At 34.0% G+C, this 19600-nt stretch overlaps 1 protein-coding gene across 3 annotated transcripts; it reads left to right on the forward strand.

Annotated features, from left to right (window-relative positions):
* Positions 1 to 615: 615 nt before the first annotated feature.
* On the forward strand, positions 616 to 16860 carry MUM2 (Glycosyl hydrolase family 35 protein). Of its 3 annotated transcripts, none has more exons than XM_008229388.3 (18): positions 616 to 930; positions 2417 to 2512; positions 2622 to 2734; positions 3323 to 3389; positions 3585 to 3677; positions 3756 to 3899; positions 4061 to 4155; positions 6942 to 7047; positions 7486 to 7570; positions 7652 to 7770; positions 8206 to 8373; positions 9053 to 9234; positions 9307 to 9398; positions 9659 to 9768; positions 9855 to 9962; positions 10100 to 10207; positions 16200 to 16345; positions 16592 to 16860. In XM_008229388.3, exons 1-18 carry the CDS (start codon positions 742 to 744, stop codon positions 16740 to 16742), a joined length of 2172 nt encoding a protein of 723 aa, XP_008227610.3. In that variant the 5' UTR covers positions 616 to 741; the 3' UTR covers positions 16743 to 16860. The 3 variants fall into 3 exon arrangements, with proteins under 3 accessions (XP_008227610.3, XP_088905027.1, XP_088905028.1); XM_089048901.1 differs by having other exon boundaries at positions 791 to 930; positions 2406 to 2512; XM_089048902.1 differs by having other exon boundaries at positions 915 to 930; positions 2633 to 2734.
* The last annotated feature ends 2740 nt before the right edge of the window (positions 16861 to 19600 follow it).

Genomic DNA, 19600 nt, shown 5'->3' on the forward strand with positions numbered 1-19600 from the left:
TGCCTCATAATGAGCGAGTTTTGGGTCCAATAAATCATAAATCGCTATATAGCCGTGAACGACGAGAAATCAGTCACCTAAAGACTACAAAAAAGCCAACCTCTATCAACCGGAGAAGATAACTGTTCCTAATTGCTGGGTTATTTAGTTTGGGCTTTTCAGTACCAAATTGCATTGCGACTTCTTCGTGGTTTGGTGCAAAAGAGGCCCAAACAAACAGAATAAATTAATTATACAAGCAAAGCAAGCAACAGCTGGCCAGGTTTCGTGGTAGCGGTGATTCTTCACTTCTCACACACACAGAGTACAGTAGTGTTGGCGTGGTGCGGTGGTTGGGCTCTTTTTATCTTGCCTTGCCATCCCAGCCACGCTAAGCTATGACGTAAACAAGGGAACATACAGAAGGTGCATGTGACCTATCATCGTCTCATTTGCAATGTGGTAGATAGATGGACTTCAATTACCAAGTTGCCCCTAGCTATGTTGTTATGGTATGGGTCTAAAAACCCTAAGGTGTCACGTGCCATGTATGTATGCTTTAATTAACCCAACTCATCCGTTCTATATGCACATTGTCATCTGTTATATATATACTGCATTAGAAGGATCCGTCCATATATTCTCATCTTTATCTTCTTCCCCCAAAAAACGTACTAGTTAAAGCATAAAGCTTCTTTTGGTGATCATATACAAAATTTCAGTCTACACTAATTGGGTATCGTGAGAAAGACAAAGAGAGAGATGGAGTGGCAGCAGTCGTGGAGGCCGTGGCTACGTTTATTTGTTATGGCGGCGGTGGTGGCAGTTATAACACAAGAAGGTTGTGTTTGTGGAGGAGATGTCACGTACGATGGAAGATCTCTCATCATTAAGGGGGAAAGAAGAATTCTATTTTCAGGTTCTATTCACTATCCTCGGAGTACACCTGAGGTAATTATATCACTACACATTTACTTGTTCATAATGCAATATTCAAAAGTCACTACACAATTATAGTTCATGAATATTTCTAGCTCAAGTGCAATATTCAAAAAACACTAAATATTAAGCAAGGTGTTTGTAGTTTAAGTGGTGAAGAGTCCATGCATCCGAGGTCTTAGATGTTTGCATAAATAATTAGTAAATATTAATTTATTTTGTTTTCCATTGCAATTAACATTCATTTTCATATATTTGGTGGTTTATTATGTTCCTTTATTAGATATTTAGTTATATACTCATTTTTAGCACTAGTGATATAGATAAATCCGTACCATTTAATTTTTATAAACAAACTCAAAAAACGACTGCTGGCCCTGTTGAATTTAATTTTGATTATTAAATTACTTTGATGCCATGTTGAGTGTTTTGAGTTTTTTATTTATGAGATTTTGGAGTTGGGTTTGTTTTAGGAAATCGATGACAATTTTGTACTTTATAGGAAGTTTGAAGCCTCTTTGTTATATTGTAAATGGTTTTTGAGTGTATTTGTAAAGTCCATTTCATGGAGGTTTTTATTTATTTATAATTTAGGCCCTTATATCTATTTATATATATAAAGCAAAAGACAGAGAATGGTGAAACATTCAAAATACTAGAAAATGCCCTTGATTAATGCAAACATTAAGAATTGAAATTATTAATTAAATGAGGATAATATGGTAAATTCATATTTTTTCATATTAAAAAAATTAAAATTAAAAACAAAATCAGATAATAGATCCTACTTTTATGGAACATAACTACCCGTATTATCTTTTTTAATTCTAAAAATAAAATAAAAAAGAAAAAAGAAAACCAATCACGCATATGCCAAAGGGCTAGTTAAGCAGAATAGTGAATCTCTCTTCTTTATGATTATATAAGTCACGGCTAGAAGCTTGGTTCACATTTCTTCGTACCTTTTGGACATATCACATTTTGGACATATCTTTTGGACATATCTTATGAGTCCATTTTGTTTGATGCAAGATTCGGGAACTGTAATGAATGTGAACCCCGCATATATACGGATAAATAAGTATGAAGTTGGCTACAATGATTGGGGGGTGGAGTGGATTCAAACAGATTAATTATCGCGGGCTGGATATGAAAACAAAAAGAGCAAGTAAAAACCCAAGAAAAATTGTATAATATTTTTGGAAAAGGCCAAATGAGAGAAAAATATTTTTTAAAGAGCCAAAATAGATAAAAATGCCCTTATTTATTTTTGGATTTCCTAAGGAATCATTTACATTTGTATGTCTTTAGTTTAAAGTTGAGAGGTTTTTCTGTCTTTTTCAGAAAAGTTTTGGCTTTTTCCGAAAGTGAAATTTTTTTTGTAACTAAAACTTAAATTTATGACTTTTTTTTTTCATGTAACATGTTTCATACACTGTCATTTTCGCATACATATACATATATGTATATTGTTTGTGAAATTAAAGAGTTGGTGTAGATGTGGGGATCTTTGATTGGGAAAGCCAAGGAAGGAGGACTTGATGTGATTCAAACCTATGTGTTTTGGAATCTTCATGAGCCCCAACCGGGTCAGGTTGGTAATTTAACATTCCATCCCTCTCTCTCTAGTTCACTCTCTCTCTCTCTCTCTCATTGGCTGATATATTGAATATTGTTTGTATATATGCGTGACATATGTACAGTACAATTTCAGTGGAAGATATGATTTAGTAAAATTCATAAAGGAAATCCAGGCACAAGGACTTTATGCTTGCCTTAGGATCGGACCATTCATTGAGAGTGAATGGACATATGGGTATGTTTAATTTTTCTCATTTCATATGTTCTTCAGGGCATAAATTAAAATGAAGCCCATTTTCCTTTGTATACAATTATAATTTAGCAAGAAAGAAATTTTTTTATGCACAAGTATGTATTTTCTTTCACATCTTCATTCAAATATCATCCTTACAAAAAATCATGCAAATTGAAAATTATAAAAGCATCTAATTGAGACTAACAAAATCAATGAATATGGTGCTTCAAAAAAGTACTTAAATTTAAATAATTTAATTGAGTGGTCAAATGATATCGGATTCGAGTATTTTTTCGTAGAGGTTATTTTGAATGAATCTATAAACACTAGATTGTTCGGATAATTGAAAAACAATGCATGGTGAATCTTACAAGAGTGTTCCTAAAATAATATTTGAGGGATCCCTCAACTGAAGCTCTTTGTATATATAATATGGATATTAAAAAATTTGGGGCCTCTTGATCCAGGGCCCTAAGCCTGGGCCACCCCGATATTCTTCTATATATCATTTTGTTTTTATTTTTGTTTATGGTATAAGGGGGGATTAATTTCGAGGTAGGTAATTGACTCTTTAATTTATATTTTCAGGGGATTTCCGTTTTGGCTGCATGATGTCCCTGACATAGTTTATCGCTCAGATAATGAACCATTCAAGGTTTGTCTCCTTCATTCCTGATAAGTAAACATGTTATTATTATTTTGAATGATATTTCTCTTTCCAATGTCGAAAATGTCTCAAATTTGAATTCTCTTTTTCTATTTATAAAAGAAGAAAAAGAAAGATGATTAACTCGTTATTTTCTCCGTTTATGATGTCCGGTCTGTATTGTGTGTCTTTCTTGTTTTGTAGTTTTATATGCAAAATTTTACTACAAAAATAGTGAACATGATGAAGTCAGAGGGTTTATATGCATCACAAGGAGGTCCAATCATACTATCGCAGGTACATATATAATGATTAATTAAAAGTACTTTTCAATTTAATCCATAATTAATGGAATTTAATCTATAACACATTTAGATTGAGAACGAATATCAAAACATAGAAGCAGCATTCCATGAGAAAGGACCCGCCTACGTTCGTTGGGCAGCAAAAATGGCCGTTGAGCTCCAAACTGGTGTACCATGGGTCATGTGCAAGCAAACCGACGCTCCTGATCCAGTGGTTGGTTTTTTTTATTTTTTTATTTTGGGGTAAATAGTTGTTGGCTTTTTTAATTTCTCACTACATTTATATCCTCAGCTCTAAATTAAATTAATTAAAAAATCTATTATTTATATCTCTTCGGTTTATTCCGATTACAAATTAATAAACATGACATGCAGATCAATACATGCAACGGTATGCGGTGTGGGCAAACTTTTGGAGGACCAAACTCACCCAATAAGCCCTCTCTTTGGACAGAGAATTGGACCTCATTGTATGTTTTCTTGTTTATATATGCATGCATCCACATATATCTAGATATATATATATATATATATTAATTTTCATGGAATATTAATTGTATTTAGTTAATATATGTTAATCAAATACACATGTAATTAATGCGTCCCCTCAAGGTCTAACTCAATTAGTATTTAGTGGTATTAAGCTAAGGTAGATAATTAGTTGGTAAACTCTCACTTAAAAATTATATAGTATATCTGAATATAAGTAATAGTCTAAACTAGAAAGGGGAGGGAGATTTCTCCCATTTTTACTCCCGAAGTCACTTTAAAGGTAGGGGTTTTTTTTTCTTCGAAAAAATAATTCTATGGACACCAACTCATGATTTATATCAATAGATGTGTCAGCCATAGCTTACATATGAGCATTCTGTTTCAGTCAGTAAATCCATCACATACTTCCTTTGAGATAGAAAAATACCGATTTTTGATCTTGCCACTTCAATTCCAAGAAAGTATTTCAGAGGACCTAGATCCTTCATCTCAAACTCCTGAGATAAGTATTGTTGTAGCTTTTGTCTCTTTTTTGTGTCAATTTCAGTCACAACCATGTCATCTATATAAACAATTTAGGCGATGACTTTGTCTCCATCATGCTTTAAGAATAGAGTGTGGTCTGAATTGCTCCGAGTGTATCCAAAATTCTTCATGGACTTAATAAACCATCCAAACCACGCTCTAGGAGACTATTTCAACCTGTATAATGACTTTATGAGTTTGCAAACTTGATCCTTTCTTTTTGGGAGCTAGATTACATCATGGCAGTAGATCCATGTTTACCTCATCTTCCAATTCTCAATGTAAGAAGGCCTTTTTAACATCAAACTAATGTAATGGCCAATTTAGATTTGATGCTAGAGATAATAAGATAATGATGGTATTGAAGCTTACATCGAGCCCCAGCCAAAGTGACAATTTTAGCAGGTCCTCAAACATTCAAGTGAATAAGGGAAAAAGGAACCAAACTTTTATTTGAACTTAAGGAAAATGAAACACGATGGCTCTTGGCTTGTTCACAAATGTTACACTTAAAAACTTGAAATATCAAAACTTGTGAATAATTATAGAAATAACTTTTTTAAAAACCAAATGAAGTATGTCCAAGAGCTCTATGCCATAACCACGCTTCATCTTTCTTTTTCTCACCAGTGTCTCCACCCATCTAGAAAGTTTGACTGTCTGGAGCCAAGTCCAAGTAGTAGAGTTTGCCCCTCCTAGTACCACAACCAATCGTCTTGCTGGTGAGGATGTCCTGAAAAAATAATGAGTTAAAAAGTTACAGTACATTCCAAAGTCACAATAATTTGTGCAGCAGACAACAAATTATGGTTCAAAGATGAAACAATCAACACATAATCCAAATTTAGGGAGTCAAAGAGAGATGGAGAACCCTCCCCAATCATAGGGGAGGGATACCATTAGCATTAGACACCACCGACTAGGAAAACATTGTGTGAGTAATAATTTTTCTAGGATCAAATGTTAAATGATCAGTCGCTGCCGAGTCTATGATCCATGTGTTTTTAAAGCATAACCTTTGGTACTTGTTGTGGATATAGAGGCAGATACAAGTGCCAGTGTAGCTGGAATAGTAGGACTTTCAGGGACCTAATCTGAAGACACTTGTTGTGATTTTCCTCCATTCTTTTGTAGAGCTTTGGAATGGTCCCACCAATCAGGATACCCAATCAACTCATAGTAGCCAACCCGGGTATGTTTGCTACCTCCACATTGTGTGCACTTCTTTTTTGGACAAGTTCCAGATACCTTATTTTGAGCAGAGATACCAGTAGAATTATGCGCCTCCTTTTGACGGTGAGCAGCCATGACTGATGTGTCTTTAGGATCATTGGCACCATTCATGGACATTCTTTGTTGAGCATCTCTACGGACGTAGGCAAATGTATTTTCAAGGTCCAATTTTGGATCTTTGCACAGTATTTCCCCTCAAACCTAATCAAACTCTAGGTCTAGTCCTACAAGAAAAATATGAATGCGGAGACGATCTATCTCTAATTGGCGGGTAGTCAAATCGGCTACACATTGCATACTAATTGGACTCCGATGATCTATCTCCTGAAAAATAATTTGTAACTAGTTGTAGTATGTATGAACGGGTGTACCATTTTGCTTCATAGTAAACAACCATTTGTTCAGATCATAAAGGTAAGATTCATCACCCCCATCATAAAAGGTCTTTTTAACTGCATTCTCGATTTCTCTAGCAGCAATTCGCATCTCCATAACTTGAGGCCACAATGCATAGTTGGTCTCATTGAGGATGATTCTGGTAGGGAGCGGGGAGTTGTCACTCTAAATTGTGACAATTTGAGGGTTGGAACTGGAATAGATCGGCTGATCTAATGCCATGCTAAGAATAAGAATATTGTTTGAATATTTGGATGGTTGTATTCTTCTCTATAAGGAGGAATATATAGGGCTTTATATGTGTGCTTTACAAGGAAATAGATACATAGAATAAATAGGAGATATCTCCTAATTATATATGGATATGTCAACTATGCTAAAAAGGAAATAAATCACCTAATTAACTTAGTCCTTAATAGGATAACTCACGTCAATAATTTGATTATATACATTAATTTTGTTAGACATAAGTTTTGTATTTACGTATATATCATAATTAAATGAGACACCTAACTAATTTTATTTTATTTAGTTATTAATTCATTCTTTCATTTATGAATGTTTCTTTTAAAAAAATAATTAGAGTATAACGATCATGTTCTGTTTTCAGCTATCAAGTGTACGGTGGAGAACCATATATAAGATCTGCCGAAGACATTGCATTTCATGTTGCACTTTTTATAGCTAGAAATGGAAGCTACGTAAACTATTACATGGTATGATTTTCCAACAAATATATAATAACTCTAGCTTTAGCAATTACCTTTTAGTTTTGAGAGAAAAACAGTATATTCCTTGCAAAAAATTACGCAAATCGGAAATCTTTTTAGACATCTAATTGTGTTTTACAAAATCAATGAACACAGTACTTAAAAAAATTACTAAAATTTCAATAAATCAATTGTGTGGTAAATGATATCGAATTCAAGTGATTTTTTGTAGAGATGATCTTTGAATGAATACCTACAAAATAGACGGTTTGAATTTGTGAAATACAACGTAGAGTAGGCCCTACAAAGGTGTTCTTTATATAAGCTTATTTGAGGGATCTCTCAATGAAAACTCTCTCTCACTATACATATATATATATATATATATATATATTTTTTTTAACAGTCACGTGGTGTATTGTAATTTATAATTGATCTCTCTAGTACCACGGTGGAACTAATTTTGGAAGAACAAGCTCTGCATATGTCATAACAAGTTATTATGATCAAGCTCCTCTCGACGAATACGGTCAGTTCATTAGTCCTTGATTTTATGCATTAATCAACCAACTAATTAAATACTTATAACTGCTTTTTGGAAATTATTTAGGTTTGCTACGGCAACCCAAGTGGGGTCATCTTAAGGCATTGCATGCTGCAATCAAAAGTTGCTCTCCAACTTTACTACAGGGAATGCCAACAAATTTTTCACTAGGTCAACTTCAAGAGGTGATCATATAGCCTTCCATGTTTAATATAGTTAACCTAATTCATTAGTTAAACACCAATTATTACTACGAGAAAATATAATTAATAGTCACTAACATTTGTATAAGACATGATGAGGTTTCTAAAAGTATATTGTCGGTGCCTAATAGCTACAGTCACGATGATTCGTGCCCATTATGCTATTAGACAATAATAGTGCCTTCGTAGACAAAGAGTTGAAATCAACAGAAGTGACGTAGACCAAATATCGATTAGAAATTGACAGGAGTTCACCAAATACTACCCAACTAGGTTTCTCACTGAATACTAACAACGAACACGAAGGATGCAACTAAAGCCACCTCATTATATGCCATGAATATTAGTGATTATAATGTTTCTTGTAGTGTATTCTCAGTCAACATAATAATTACATTATTTGTCATTTGCAATTAGGCCTATGTCTTTCGCGAAGAAACTGAAGGAAGATGTGTTGCATTTCTTATAAATAATGATGAAAGAAATAATGCTACTGTTCAGTTCCAAAATGCATCACATGAGCTGATGCCAAAGTCAATTAGCATTCTACCAGACTGTGAAAAAGTAATTTTCAACACGGCAACGGTAAGTTATCTGAATTTCGCACTGCTTTTCTTTTCTTTATTTTTCTTTTCCCATCTACTCATGCATTCGAGGTCTTGAATTTATACACTCGGTAATAAGGAAAAAAGGATTAGATATATGAATTTGGGCCATTGTTGTCAAAACAAAATATACTTTTTCGTTTTCACTTTAAGGAAAGGATACTCTTTTTTTTTTTTGGGGTCAAATACGGAAAGGCTATTTGGATTTCCAGTTTTGGCCATGGTGAAGGTGTCATATATGGACATTCATATTAGCCACATGATTCATCTAAATAGTAACTTCACTTAAGTTTAATGAAATAATCCTGTGACTAATAGGTAGGTCCACATAAGAGGTTCGTATATAGCACCCTCACTATAGAATTTTGCTTGGCGACAAACAATTTTTTTATTAGGCCACAACTGTAATTTTGGGTTAGGCATACATATAACTTTTCTTCCAAGCAGTTGTTTGATCCCAACTTATCTCCTCTGCCAGGGTTTAGGGTATTTATCTATTCACTTGAGTTCTTGAATTCAAATCCCCCTACCCTAATATTATTTGTATTAAAAAAAAAAAAAGTGTATTAGTTTTGTATTGTCAATTTTTCTTCAGTACGTTGCTTTCTCTTTTACTGATGGTAGATTAAGTGTTGTTTTGTATTTCTTGTTATACGTAGGTAAATACAAATTACACGAAAAGAATCATACGAACAACCGAAATCTTTGATTCAATGGAAAGATGGCAAGGGTACACAGATGTGATTCCAAACTATGAAAATACTTCACTACGTTCAGATACATTACTTGAGCACATGAATGTGACCAAAGATGTATCTGATTATCTGTGGTATACTCTCAGGTACATTCAATTCTTTGACAAATTAATCTTTCCAATCTTATCCTTTACATAACAAACTAATATGTGTAACAGGTTTCAACACAACATTTCTTGCGCTGAACCAATACTTGTTGCTGAGTCTCAAGGACATGCAACACATGCTTTTGTGAACAACATCTATATAGGTAACATAATAACATGTATTAATAATTCGATAATTTCCTATTTTCAGTTCCTAAACCTAAAACACGACATGATAATAATGGTAATAACATCCGGACGTCCGCATAGGAAAAGTTCTATATATATAATGTAAAATTGAGGCTCATGGAATTCCTGGAGATGGCTTGAAAAGAAATAATTAAATAGAAAAGAAATTTGAAAGCACCTCAATTAAACTATTTAAAATTATTATTTATATAATTTAGTGTTTTAATTAAATCAGGAAATGCCCATGGTAGTCACGATACCAAGCAGTTCATCATGCAGAGTCCAGTTGTGTTGAGCAATGAAATTAACAATATTTCTCTGCTAGGCGTTATGGTTGGACTACCGGTATTGCTCAAATTATAGTTCTTCATTATGAATTAATTTTCTGTACATAAATGTTGACTCAAAAAGATGTATTATTTATTGTAAAGGATTCAGGAGCTTTTCTTGAAAGAAGATTTAGTGGCTTAACCAGAGTTGAAATTCAATGTAGCAAGAATGAGTTTTACAACTTCACTAATTATGCTTGGGGATATCAGGTGAATCTTCAAAGACTACAAAGCTTGTACATCATTTTTAAGCTTAATTTTGTCTTTTTAGTAAATATGATTAAATGTTGCTTTTTTATAAATAAAAAAAATTCAATTTATTGTTGTATTTGATGAAATCTTTACAGGTTGGACTATTTGGAGAAAAATTGCAGATATATAGAGAAGAAAATATACACATGGTTGAATGGAGTAAGGCTAACACCTCTCTTAATCAACCACTTACTTGGTACAAGGTATGTGATAGAAATTTATAATTAAATATAGAAGATCAAAGTAATTATAATTAAATACAAATTCTTGGGATTAGGTGTTTTCTTGATGGGTGGAAACCTGGTTGGCACGTATATAAGTAAGATCCCCTACTGAATAGTGAGGAAGACCATACTTCTCCTTCATGATGTCTGCCGCACAAGTTAGTACTTATGTTGTTTATGGATAGAGCTTTATGTCATAAACAATATAAGATCAATCTGGGGAAATTTTAAAATTAGTTAGAAACATGTGCATGTTTTGTTGTGTGCAAACACTCCAAGACCTTATCTTTGATGGATTATGCAACGGCACACACACAAACCCCTTTGAGAATAAAGCACACACATTGAAGAGAGAAAGCAAACACACACAAGAACACAAAGATTTATAAAGGTTCGACCTCGTGCCTGTGTCCTCTTGGTGGTCCACCCGAGAAATTCACTAATATGTAAGAATAACTTTAGTTACAATCAATAACCCCCTTAGCTCTCACAATAACCCTAGCTCTATTTTCTCTCACCCTTACTCAAACCCTTGATGCACTTGAAAAACACCTTAGAATTCCTCATTGAATTCTCTTTTGAAAATTCTCTTTTGAATTTTCCTCTCTATTTTTAACCTAGCCCTAAAAGTCCTATTTATAATGCATAGGACTTTTGATATAAGTTAACTAGGAATAGGCCCTATTAAATTAGGCTAGAAAACCCCAAAATAATAGGGAAAACTATCCTAAACCGCCAAGGATCCATGCTGGATTGGCAACATCCACTCGAGCGCCTGGGACTGAGAGAAAAATCGACGTTCTATGGCTTGAGCGCTAGAGCCCAGAGAAAACTCATCTGCAACCCATTTTTCTGCTATTTCCTTTTCCTCATTCTGCATCTATGGTGAGCCAACTTCAACAATCTCCACCATAGTGAATCATTAATCACCTATGAATAATTGTTGACCCCTAGAATATCTTCAATGCTTGGAAATCGTTCTAGTAAGTCCTAAGAGTTCCACAATGGCAAGAAACCTCTTGCCTCAATGCATCTTAGGTGAGAAGGTGCTCCACCCAATGCTAAACTTGGGGCATCCGGACCTCTTGTGTAGAAAAGAGATCCCCATGCCGAACTCCTTGCTCCTCACCTTCTTGGGACCTTGAATTCTTGACATGCCTTGCATACCAACCCTTATTCTATAAATCTCCACGGGCCACCAACTTTTCTCTTTGATTTATGAACTAACTCATTCCTTTTCATCAAAGCACCCATCCAACTTTCCCGCTCCATGTTCCCCAAAGCACTCCGAAACACAGTTGAATTTTCTTTGTCCATCCATCGAAGACCTTAGGAAGGGTTTCATGGATTCCTTAGGGTTGGACGTTGCTTGTGATGAAGGCTCCACCTCAAGTAGAACCCATTTGTGCGTTTGTTGTTGATACCCATCTTCTTCAACCCTTGTGTCAAGCTCCACCTGCCTTGGAGTCCCTTTCATAATCACCTTCGTAAGAAGCATCTTTTCGGTTGCCACAGACCCAACAGCATTCTCCCCATCATCCCTTGTCTTGACTTCACCCTTGTGAACCTTGTGCTTCGACTCCTCGACTTCTACACCTTTGAAATCAAGTACCTTTGATGATAAACTGTTAATCATACAACCTTGATGAACCTTCCTTGCCCAACTAGTCTTGAGCACGCTTGTAGCTTCATTCCGTTGCACCTACTCCTTAACAGTAGGATCCCTTACTCACTTTTCTTTGGTACAAAGCACATCCTTTGTAGAATTTCCTACTCCACTTGCAATTATACCCCCCCCAAAAAGCTTATAAACGTTGTTAGGTTGAATCACCCTTCTCATAATCACCACTGAACCTTGTGTGACTAAGAGCTTCCCTTATTTGGCCTTGTACGAATATCCTTCTCTATCTAGAGTGCCAAGGGAAATAAGATTCCTTTTTAGTTTCGGTACATGCCTCACCTGACTAAGGCTCCTAACAACACCATCATGCATCTTGATCTTCACTGTTCCTATGCCCAAAACATCACAACTTGTTTTGTCTCCCAACAAAATCTTGCTACCATTCTTTTCTTAATATGTATCAAACTTCATTTTATTTGAACACACATGAAAAGAACCACCAGAATCTAGAATCCAAACTGAAGTAGAACTCTTACCAGAAGAATGTGTCATGACTTCCCCGTTATGCTCTTCATCCGTAACCGTCAAAACTTCATCATCGATGTCACAACTAGTTGACACGTTTGCTGTGCCTGAACTTTCGGCATCCTTCATCTTGTTCCGCTTCTCCTTCCATACCAGAAAATTCTGCTTCTAATAGTCATTAAACCCACACTCGAAGCACCCTTCATCCTAGGGTCTAGAATTCCCACATTTACTTGACTTGCTCTCTGGTCCTTGCCACTAGACCTTCATCTTGAGAGCTATCTTCGGAATGTTGAAGCATCTTATCATGCGTCAGTATGTCTTAGGGTTGGTCATTTATACCGAAAACCCGACCGAATCGGCCGAACCAGACCGATTTTAGTGGGTTGGTTCGATTTTTAAACTAAATTTATTGAAATCGGCATAAACTCGAACCGAAACGGTGGTGAACCGGTTTGAATTTTTTTAAACTGGCAAAACCCGAATGGGACCGATTCAATGTAAATTGCTTAAAAATTTAGAGCATGTGCGTGCATAAGGAATTGAACTGTGGCCAGAGTTTGAGTACAAGGCCCAAATACAACTAGATTGATGCATCTTCTTGTGGAATAATCATACAATTGTAGTATTTATTACAATCTAACTGTCCCACAAGCTCTCTTTTTCTTTTTCTTTTCTCCCAGCCATCATCATTTCTTCTCTCCATCTTCTTCCTCTGCTTTTTCTTTTATTCTTCTTCTTTTCTTTTTCTTTTCTCCCAACCGTCATAATTCCTTTCCTTCTTTCTTCTCTTCTCCCCATCTCTCCATCTCTTCATATTCTCTTTCTTCTTTTCTCCCAACCATCATTTCTTCTTTCTTCTCTTCTCTCTCCATCTTTTTCTTCTTTCTTCTTCATCCTGCTAGATGCATCTTCTTCTTCTTCTTCTTTCGTTCTTCTCTCCATCTTCTTCCTCGACTTCTTCTTCCTCCTCATACCCCCCAAACATGAAGTGGTCCTCAAGCCCTCAATCTCAGTTCAATCCTCTTCCATCGATGTTTGCCGAACCAAACCAAACCGCCCCAACTTCTCGGCTTGCCGAGTGTAGTCAGTCTTGCATCTCCTCGGCGCGGCGGCGGTGTCCAAAATGGGTATGCCGATGACCTCCAGTTCGGTGCTCGACAACTCTTCCAAGCCATGGTTATCGAACCGTGAACACCCTTAGTATGTCTTGCTTGACCGCTTTATACTTCAAAGTTCCCTTGTTGAACATTAGCGTCGTGCAAAAGTGCTTATAAGACAGAGGTAGGGATGTCAATAACATCAAGGCCTTGTCTTTCGACTTTTAAACCTCATCCATTCTTTGTAAATATGCAATACACATATTAAAGGCACTGGCATGTTCCATCATGTTTGTGCCATCCTCCATTTTTAGAGAGTTGAGCTCCTCCTTCAAGAATAGCTTGTTGGATAACGATCTAGACGCAAACAACTCTTCAAGCTTCTTCCATGTCTGCTTCGCAATATCTTCTATTGCATTACACAACACTCCGTTAGTGAGGTGTTGTTCGATAGATCCTTTAGCAAGCTCATATTGGTCTTCCTATTCCTCATCCGTTATGGTGTCCAGCTTCTTTTCCTTGCCTACCAAAAATAAGCTGAGACCTTGCTGCTTAAGGATGTGCTTCATCCTCCTTTGCCAAAGAGTGAAGTACTCGTCGCCAGTGAACAACTTCAACTCGACCTTCATACTCGACACATGTTGTGGTGTCTTCGTTTGGGAGCTTTCTTCCACTGTCTCCTTCTCGTCAGCCATCATGAACACACCACCACTCTTAAAATTGTAAGAGCACTTGGGCATAAACCAAAACCCGCTGCCGACCTAGGCTACTGATACCACTTGTTATGTAGATCACTCTAAAACCTTGTCGTTGATGGACTATGCAATAGCACACACACACAAATCCCTTTGAGAATAAAGCATACAGACCGAAGAGAGAAAGCAAATATGCACAAGAACACAAAGATTTATAGAGGTTCGGCCTCGTGCCTATGTCACTCGAGAAATTCACTAATATGTAAGAACAACTTTGGTTACAATCAAGAACCCCCTTAACTCTCATAAGAACCATAGCTCTCTTTTCTCTCACCATTGCTCAAACCCTTGATGCACTTGAAAAACACCCTAGAATTCCCCGTTGAATTCTCTTTTGTCTCTTTCTTGAATTTTCCTCTCTAGTTTTAACCTAGCCATAAAAGTCTTATTTATAATGCATAGGACTTTTGCTACAAGTTAACTAGGAATAGGAAACTAAAACCCTATTAAATTAGGCTAGAAAACCCCAAAATAATAGGAAAAACTATCCTAAACCACCAAGGATCCATGCTGGATTCGGGATGTCCGCTTGAGCACCTGCACTTCTACTCGAGCACTTGGGACTGAGTGAAAAATCACCGCTCTGCCACTCGAGCGACATAGCCCAAAAAAAACTCATATGCAACCCCTTTTTCTGCTGTTTCCTCTTACTCCTTCGGCATCTATGGTGAGCCAACTTCAACATGTTACACTTTAGGTTATGGTACAAGAGAAGGCTGAGATTTCTTAGGCTTACGCCCTTATATTTAAGATTTTGTGCTTGTACACACCATTTAACACTAACTTATTTTGGTTTTCTTCAATGTTTCGAAGTCTAACGGTTGGTCCATTCCTACCCGAGTAAGATTACTTTGACCCTTGTTCATTGCCTTAATCTTTTGTGTTCTCATACCTTAATAATATTTCTTATATCCTTATCTCCAGCAGAGTTGCTATACTCTAATCCTTAGCCATTGTGGCTAGAATGAGGGCAAAATATAGTTCCATCAGACTTGTTATCCGGCTCTCTATTTTGGAGAATTCCCCTATTTGAGTTTGGTGGCTCTTTACATTTAGAGGAGGAGAGAGCTTCCTCTTCGCTCTCCTTGGGCCCACAACCCTCTGGCACCTCTTACTTTTTGAATTTTTAATAAACTTTTAATTTAGAGAAGAGAAGAGAGAAATAATAAAATATTAAAGATTAGCCAAAATAGAGAACATTCACTTTGTAAGTAGTTTGCTTTAAGGACTTTCTAGCTATTTTAGCTAAAATTTGGAGACTCGTGAAGATTCTCTTAACTAAGATGTTGTTCAAGAGAAGTTATCTTAGATGTTTCGTTTTAGTATTTTTTTTTTCTTTAATCAAGTAAGAAATTAAGTATTTTTTCCCTTTAATACTGAAAATGGAGTGTAAGTTGGAAAATTAAGTGTAAAGAAAAAGAAATAATATAAAGTGAAGTAAAAAAAAAAAAAAACTAATGTAGGGTAAGGATAGAATAGGAAAGAGAAAGAACAAAATTGATTAAAAAGTATTAAAAAGCAAAAGGGAGTGTAAGTGGAGAAAAATGAAGTGGGGAAATCAGATCCCAATAATAAATACATATTACAATTAGCAACATATTGATCCCAACTATTTACATTTTTCCTAGCATCTACTGAATCTTTAAAATACTGCACTGCTATTACAATTGTCACACCCATTTATGTGTACATATGAAGGTGCTACTTATCGTACTTACTTAACTCACTGCTAATAGTGACAATTATTTTCCAATTCATTTTAGTGCCCTTAGAAAACCAAACACCTCTAAAAGAAAGTAAATAGATTTGTTATTTAATTTCAGCAAAATGAAAATGAATAAAAATTTGCTTAATAGTAGATTAATAATATTAATTGTTTATTATGGAAAAAATATTAACTTAGCATGCTTTGTATGTTTTTGTGCAACTCATATACATTACTATACATCTAACACATAGATGATTTGCAGACTTTTTTCGATGCACCTATTGGAAATGATCCTGTCGCCTTAAACCTTAGCTCAATGGGTAAGGGCGAAGCTTGGATTAATGGGCAAAGTATTGGTCGTTACTGGGTTTCATTTCTTACTTCAAAGAGAGAGCCTTCACAAATAATGTAAGTACCAATGACACTTTATATATATATATATATATATATATTGATCCTTCATTGAATATGAATGTTCATTTTCGTCCATGTAGTTTTTTGTCGTTGTAATTTCATGTTGTGAGAATTCTTTGTGCACAAATCATATGTTTCATCAATGAGCTCCATGTTGCAGAAATTTGGGTTTTCATGCGCACTATATTTTTTAGTTAGCACTTATTATTAATTTTTATTATTGTTTTTTATGTTTTTTAGGTACCACGTTCCTCGATCCTTCTTTAAAACCTCGGAAAATCTTTTAGTCTTGCTTGAAGAAGCTGGTGGAAACCCTCTTCACATTTCCTTGAATATTATTTCACTTTCCACTTTGCCTAAACATATTCATTATTATCACCTTCTTCAATAGTAATTACACAATGATTCACTTACTTATTCTATTAACACATATGCATTGTGTTGTATAACCATTCAATTTATACATTATCATCATTTTTTTCATAATGAAATTCCTTTTCATTTATAAATCACATGATAATGTCTCATTCTTTAATTAATAATCTTTCACTAGAGTGCAATCCCCATATTTAGCACTACTTTTATTTGTTTTAATCAAAATCAATTTTTATTTGTTTTAATCAAAATCAACTTTCATTTTTTTTTAATTAAAATAAACTTTTATTTGTTTTCATCAAAATGAACTTTTATTTGTTAACAATTGCCCTTTTATAACCCTTGTTTTTGTTGGAAGTACAACAACCAAAATTTTCAAAATTGTATGCAAGGGAGGCGTTCTTTCAAATTGGAGCTAATTCCCATCGATCAAGAGCTTGAGCGTACGATATGAAAGTATCGAAGGCAACATTATTCACCAAAACTAGCTGCGGGTGATCTAGTCAACCGTGGTCGAGATAATTCACCGCCAGCGGAGTACAAATGCACCATGGTGGAGATAACGGCCAGTAGAAGATTCTTGGTCGAGATTGTCCACTTGGTCTAGCATGTTTATGAAGTCAACCAATGGCACTAGTGCTTCTCCTCGTCAGTTTTTCAATTTGGGCTTGTCCAATATAGACTCCTACATTTTCTATTTCCTAGACATATACCCATCACTCTATAAATCTATGTGTAAAACTCAATTTCAAATTTAAATGACCAGTAGGATATAAGAGGTCGTAGTATTTCTATGTTTTTACATCGTTGCCACTAAACTTCATATTTTATTTATAATTTTATTTCAAGCATTTCATTAACTGCCATAATTGTAATTAATATACTCCCTATTAATAGCATATCAGTCACCCCATTTCTTTTAGTTGTCATTCCCTCTCACATCTCGGCCCCTAAAATTGAAAACAAACAAAAAAATCTGTAAATTACATATCCAATAATGTACCTATGAAAAATATAATATAAATATATACATATAAAATATAGGTATATTATTTGCCAAAAAAAAAAAAAAAACCAAAGTCAATTATTTTTCATAATTAAAAATAGGTACACAACAATTTATACAGAATATAGGTACATTATTTAGATAAATAATAGGTACATTAATTAGATAAATAATAGGTACTTTATTTGTAGTAGGTATACTATTCAAATGGTAGGTACATTGGATGACATATAATACCTAAATCCTAATTGTAAGTACATTAAAATTAATGTAGGTATATTGGAATAGAAAATTATGTACACTTTTCATACTAGGTAAATTATATTTTTCATAAAACAAACAAGTAATAGGTACATTATTTTTTCAACATAATTAGTATGTACAGTTTTATTCATAAACAATTATAAAGTGGATTATTAGTCATGTATAATTCATAAAAAGAAAATAACATAAACATTTTATTAAACAAACCGATTACCCAAATTTGAATTTATTGTTAAATTTTTTTAAAAATGTTTCAAAATTAATTCTTACATCCATTACAACCATTTGGAGATCTTTCCAAATTCAACATCTGTCATTATATACAATCCAATTTAAAAACTATTTCCATATTGATTCCTACATTAATATACAAAATGCAATAATGGCTTAGTTGGGGGTATTTTTGGAATTTGAAAAGTTCAATAAATCAGATTTTATGCTTAATTAGGTAACTTGCTGAGTTAGATCCTAGTCATGGGTTTTTACTTATACAAATTGGGTATTATTTATAGGAACAAAAAGTGAAGGGTTTTAGGTACGGCAAATTGAATTTGAAGGGCGTAAGCCAAATTTACTATTTCAATTTTCCAGGCCCATACGAGATGTCTAATTTAGGTCCCTACAATTTCTATTTCATAGACATATACCCATCATTCTATAAATTTATGTGGAAAACCCAATTTCAAACTTAAATGACCAGTAAGATATAAGAGGTCATAGTATTCCTATGTTTTTACATCGTTACCATCAAACTTCATATTTTATTTATAATTTATTTCAAGCATTTCATTAACTGCCATAACATAATTGTAATAAAACTCCCTATTAATAGCATATCAATCACCCCATTTCTTTTTGTTGCCATTCCCTCTAACATATTGCCCCTAAAATTGCAAACCAAAAAAAAAAAAAAAAGGTAAATTACATAAACAATAATGTACATATGAAAAATATAAACATAAATATATACGTATAAAAATATAGGTATATTATTTACCTAAAAAATTAAAAAAAAACTAGGTTAGTTACTTTGTAATTGAAATTTCCGTACATTTTTCATAAATTAAAAATAGGTACACAATAATTTATAGAAAATAGGTACGTTGTATAATTGAAATTTATGCACATTTTTTATAAATTAAAAATAAGCACATTATTAGAGAAAAAAATAGGTTCATTATACTAGGTAAATTGTTTTACTAGGTACACTATTAGAGAGAAAAAAAAGGGTACATTATTTGGAGAGAAAAAATAGGTTAATTTTGAAATTTTTTTTTTCCTAAACAAACAATAAAAAGGTGATCAAATTATTTTTCATAAAACAAGTAATAGGTGCTTTATTTAGAGAAAAAAAGGTACATTATTTAGAACAAAAATAGGTTCATTTAAAAAAAATGTTTATTAAAAAAAACAATAAATAGAATTATCAAATTATTTTTCAAAATAATTAGAATGTACACTATTATTCATAAACTTATAATAAAATAGATTACTAGACGTATAACATAATTTTTTTAATTAAATAAACCAAAACGTTAATCACCTATAGATTACTAATACAGTACTGTTGAATTTAATATTTAATTTCAAATATATTTCTAAAT

Source organism: Prunus mume, linkage group LG3 (genome assembly GCF_029339155.1).
Source record: "Prunus mume cultivar Tortuosa linkage group LG3, ASM2933915v1, whole genome shotgun sequence".
Taxonomy (NCBI): domain Eukaryota; kingdom Viridiplantae; phylum Streptophyta; class Magnoliopsida; order Rosales; family Rosaceae; genus Prunus; species Prunus mume.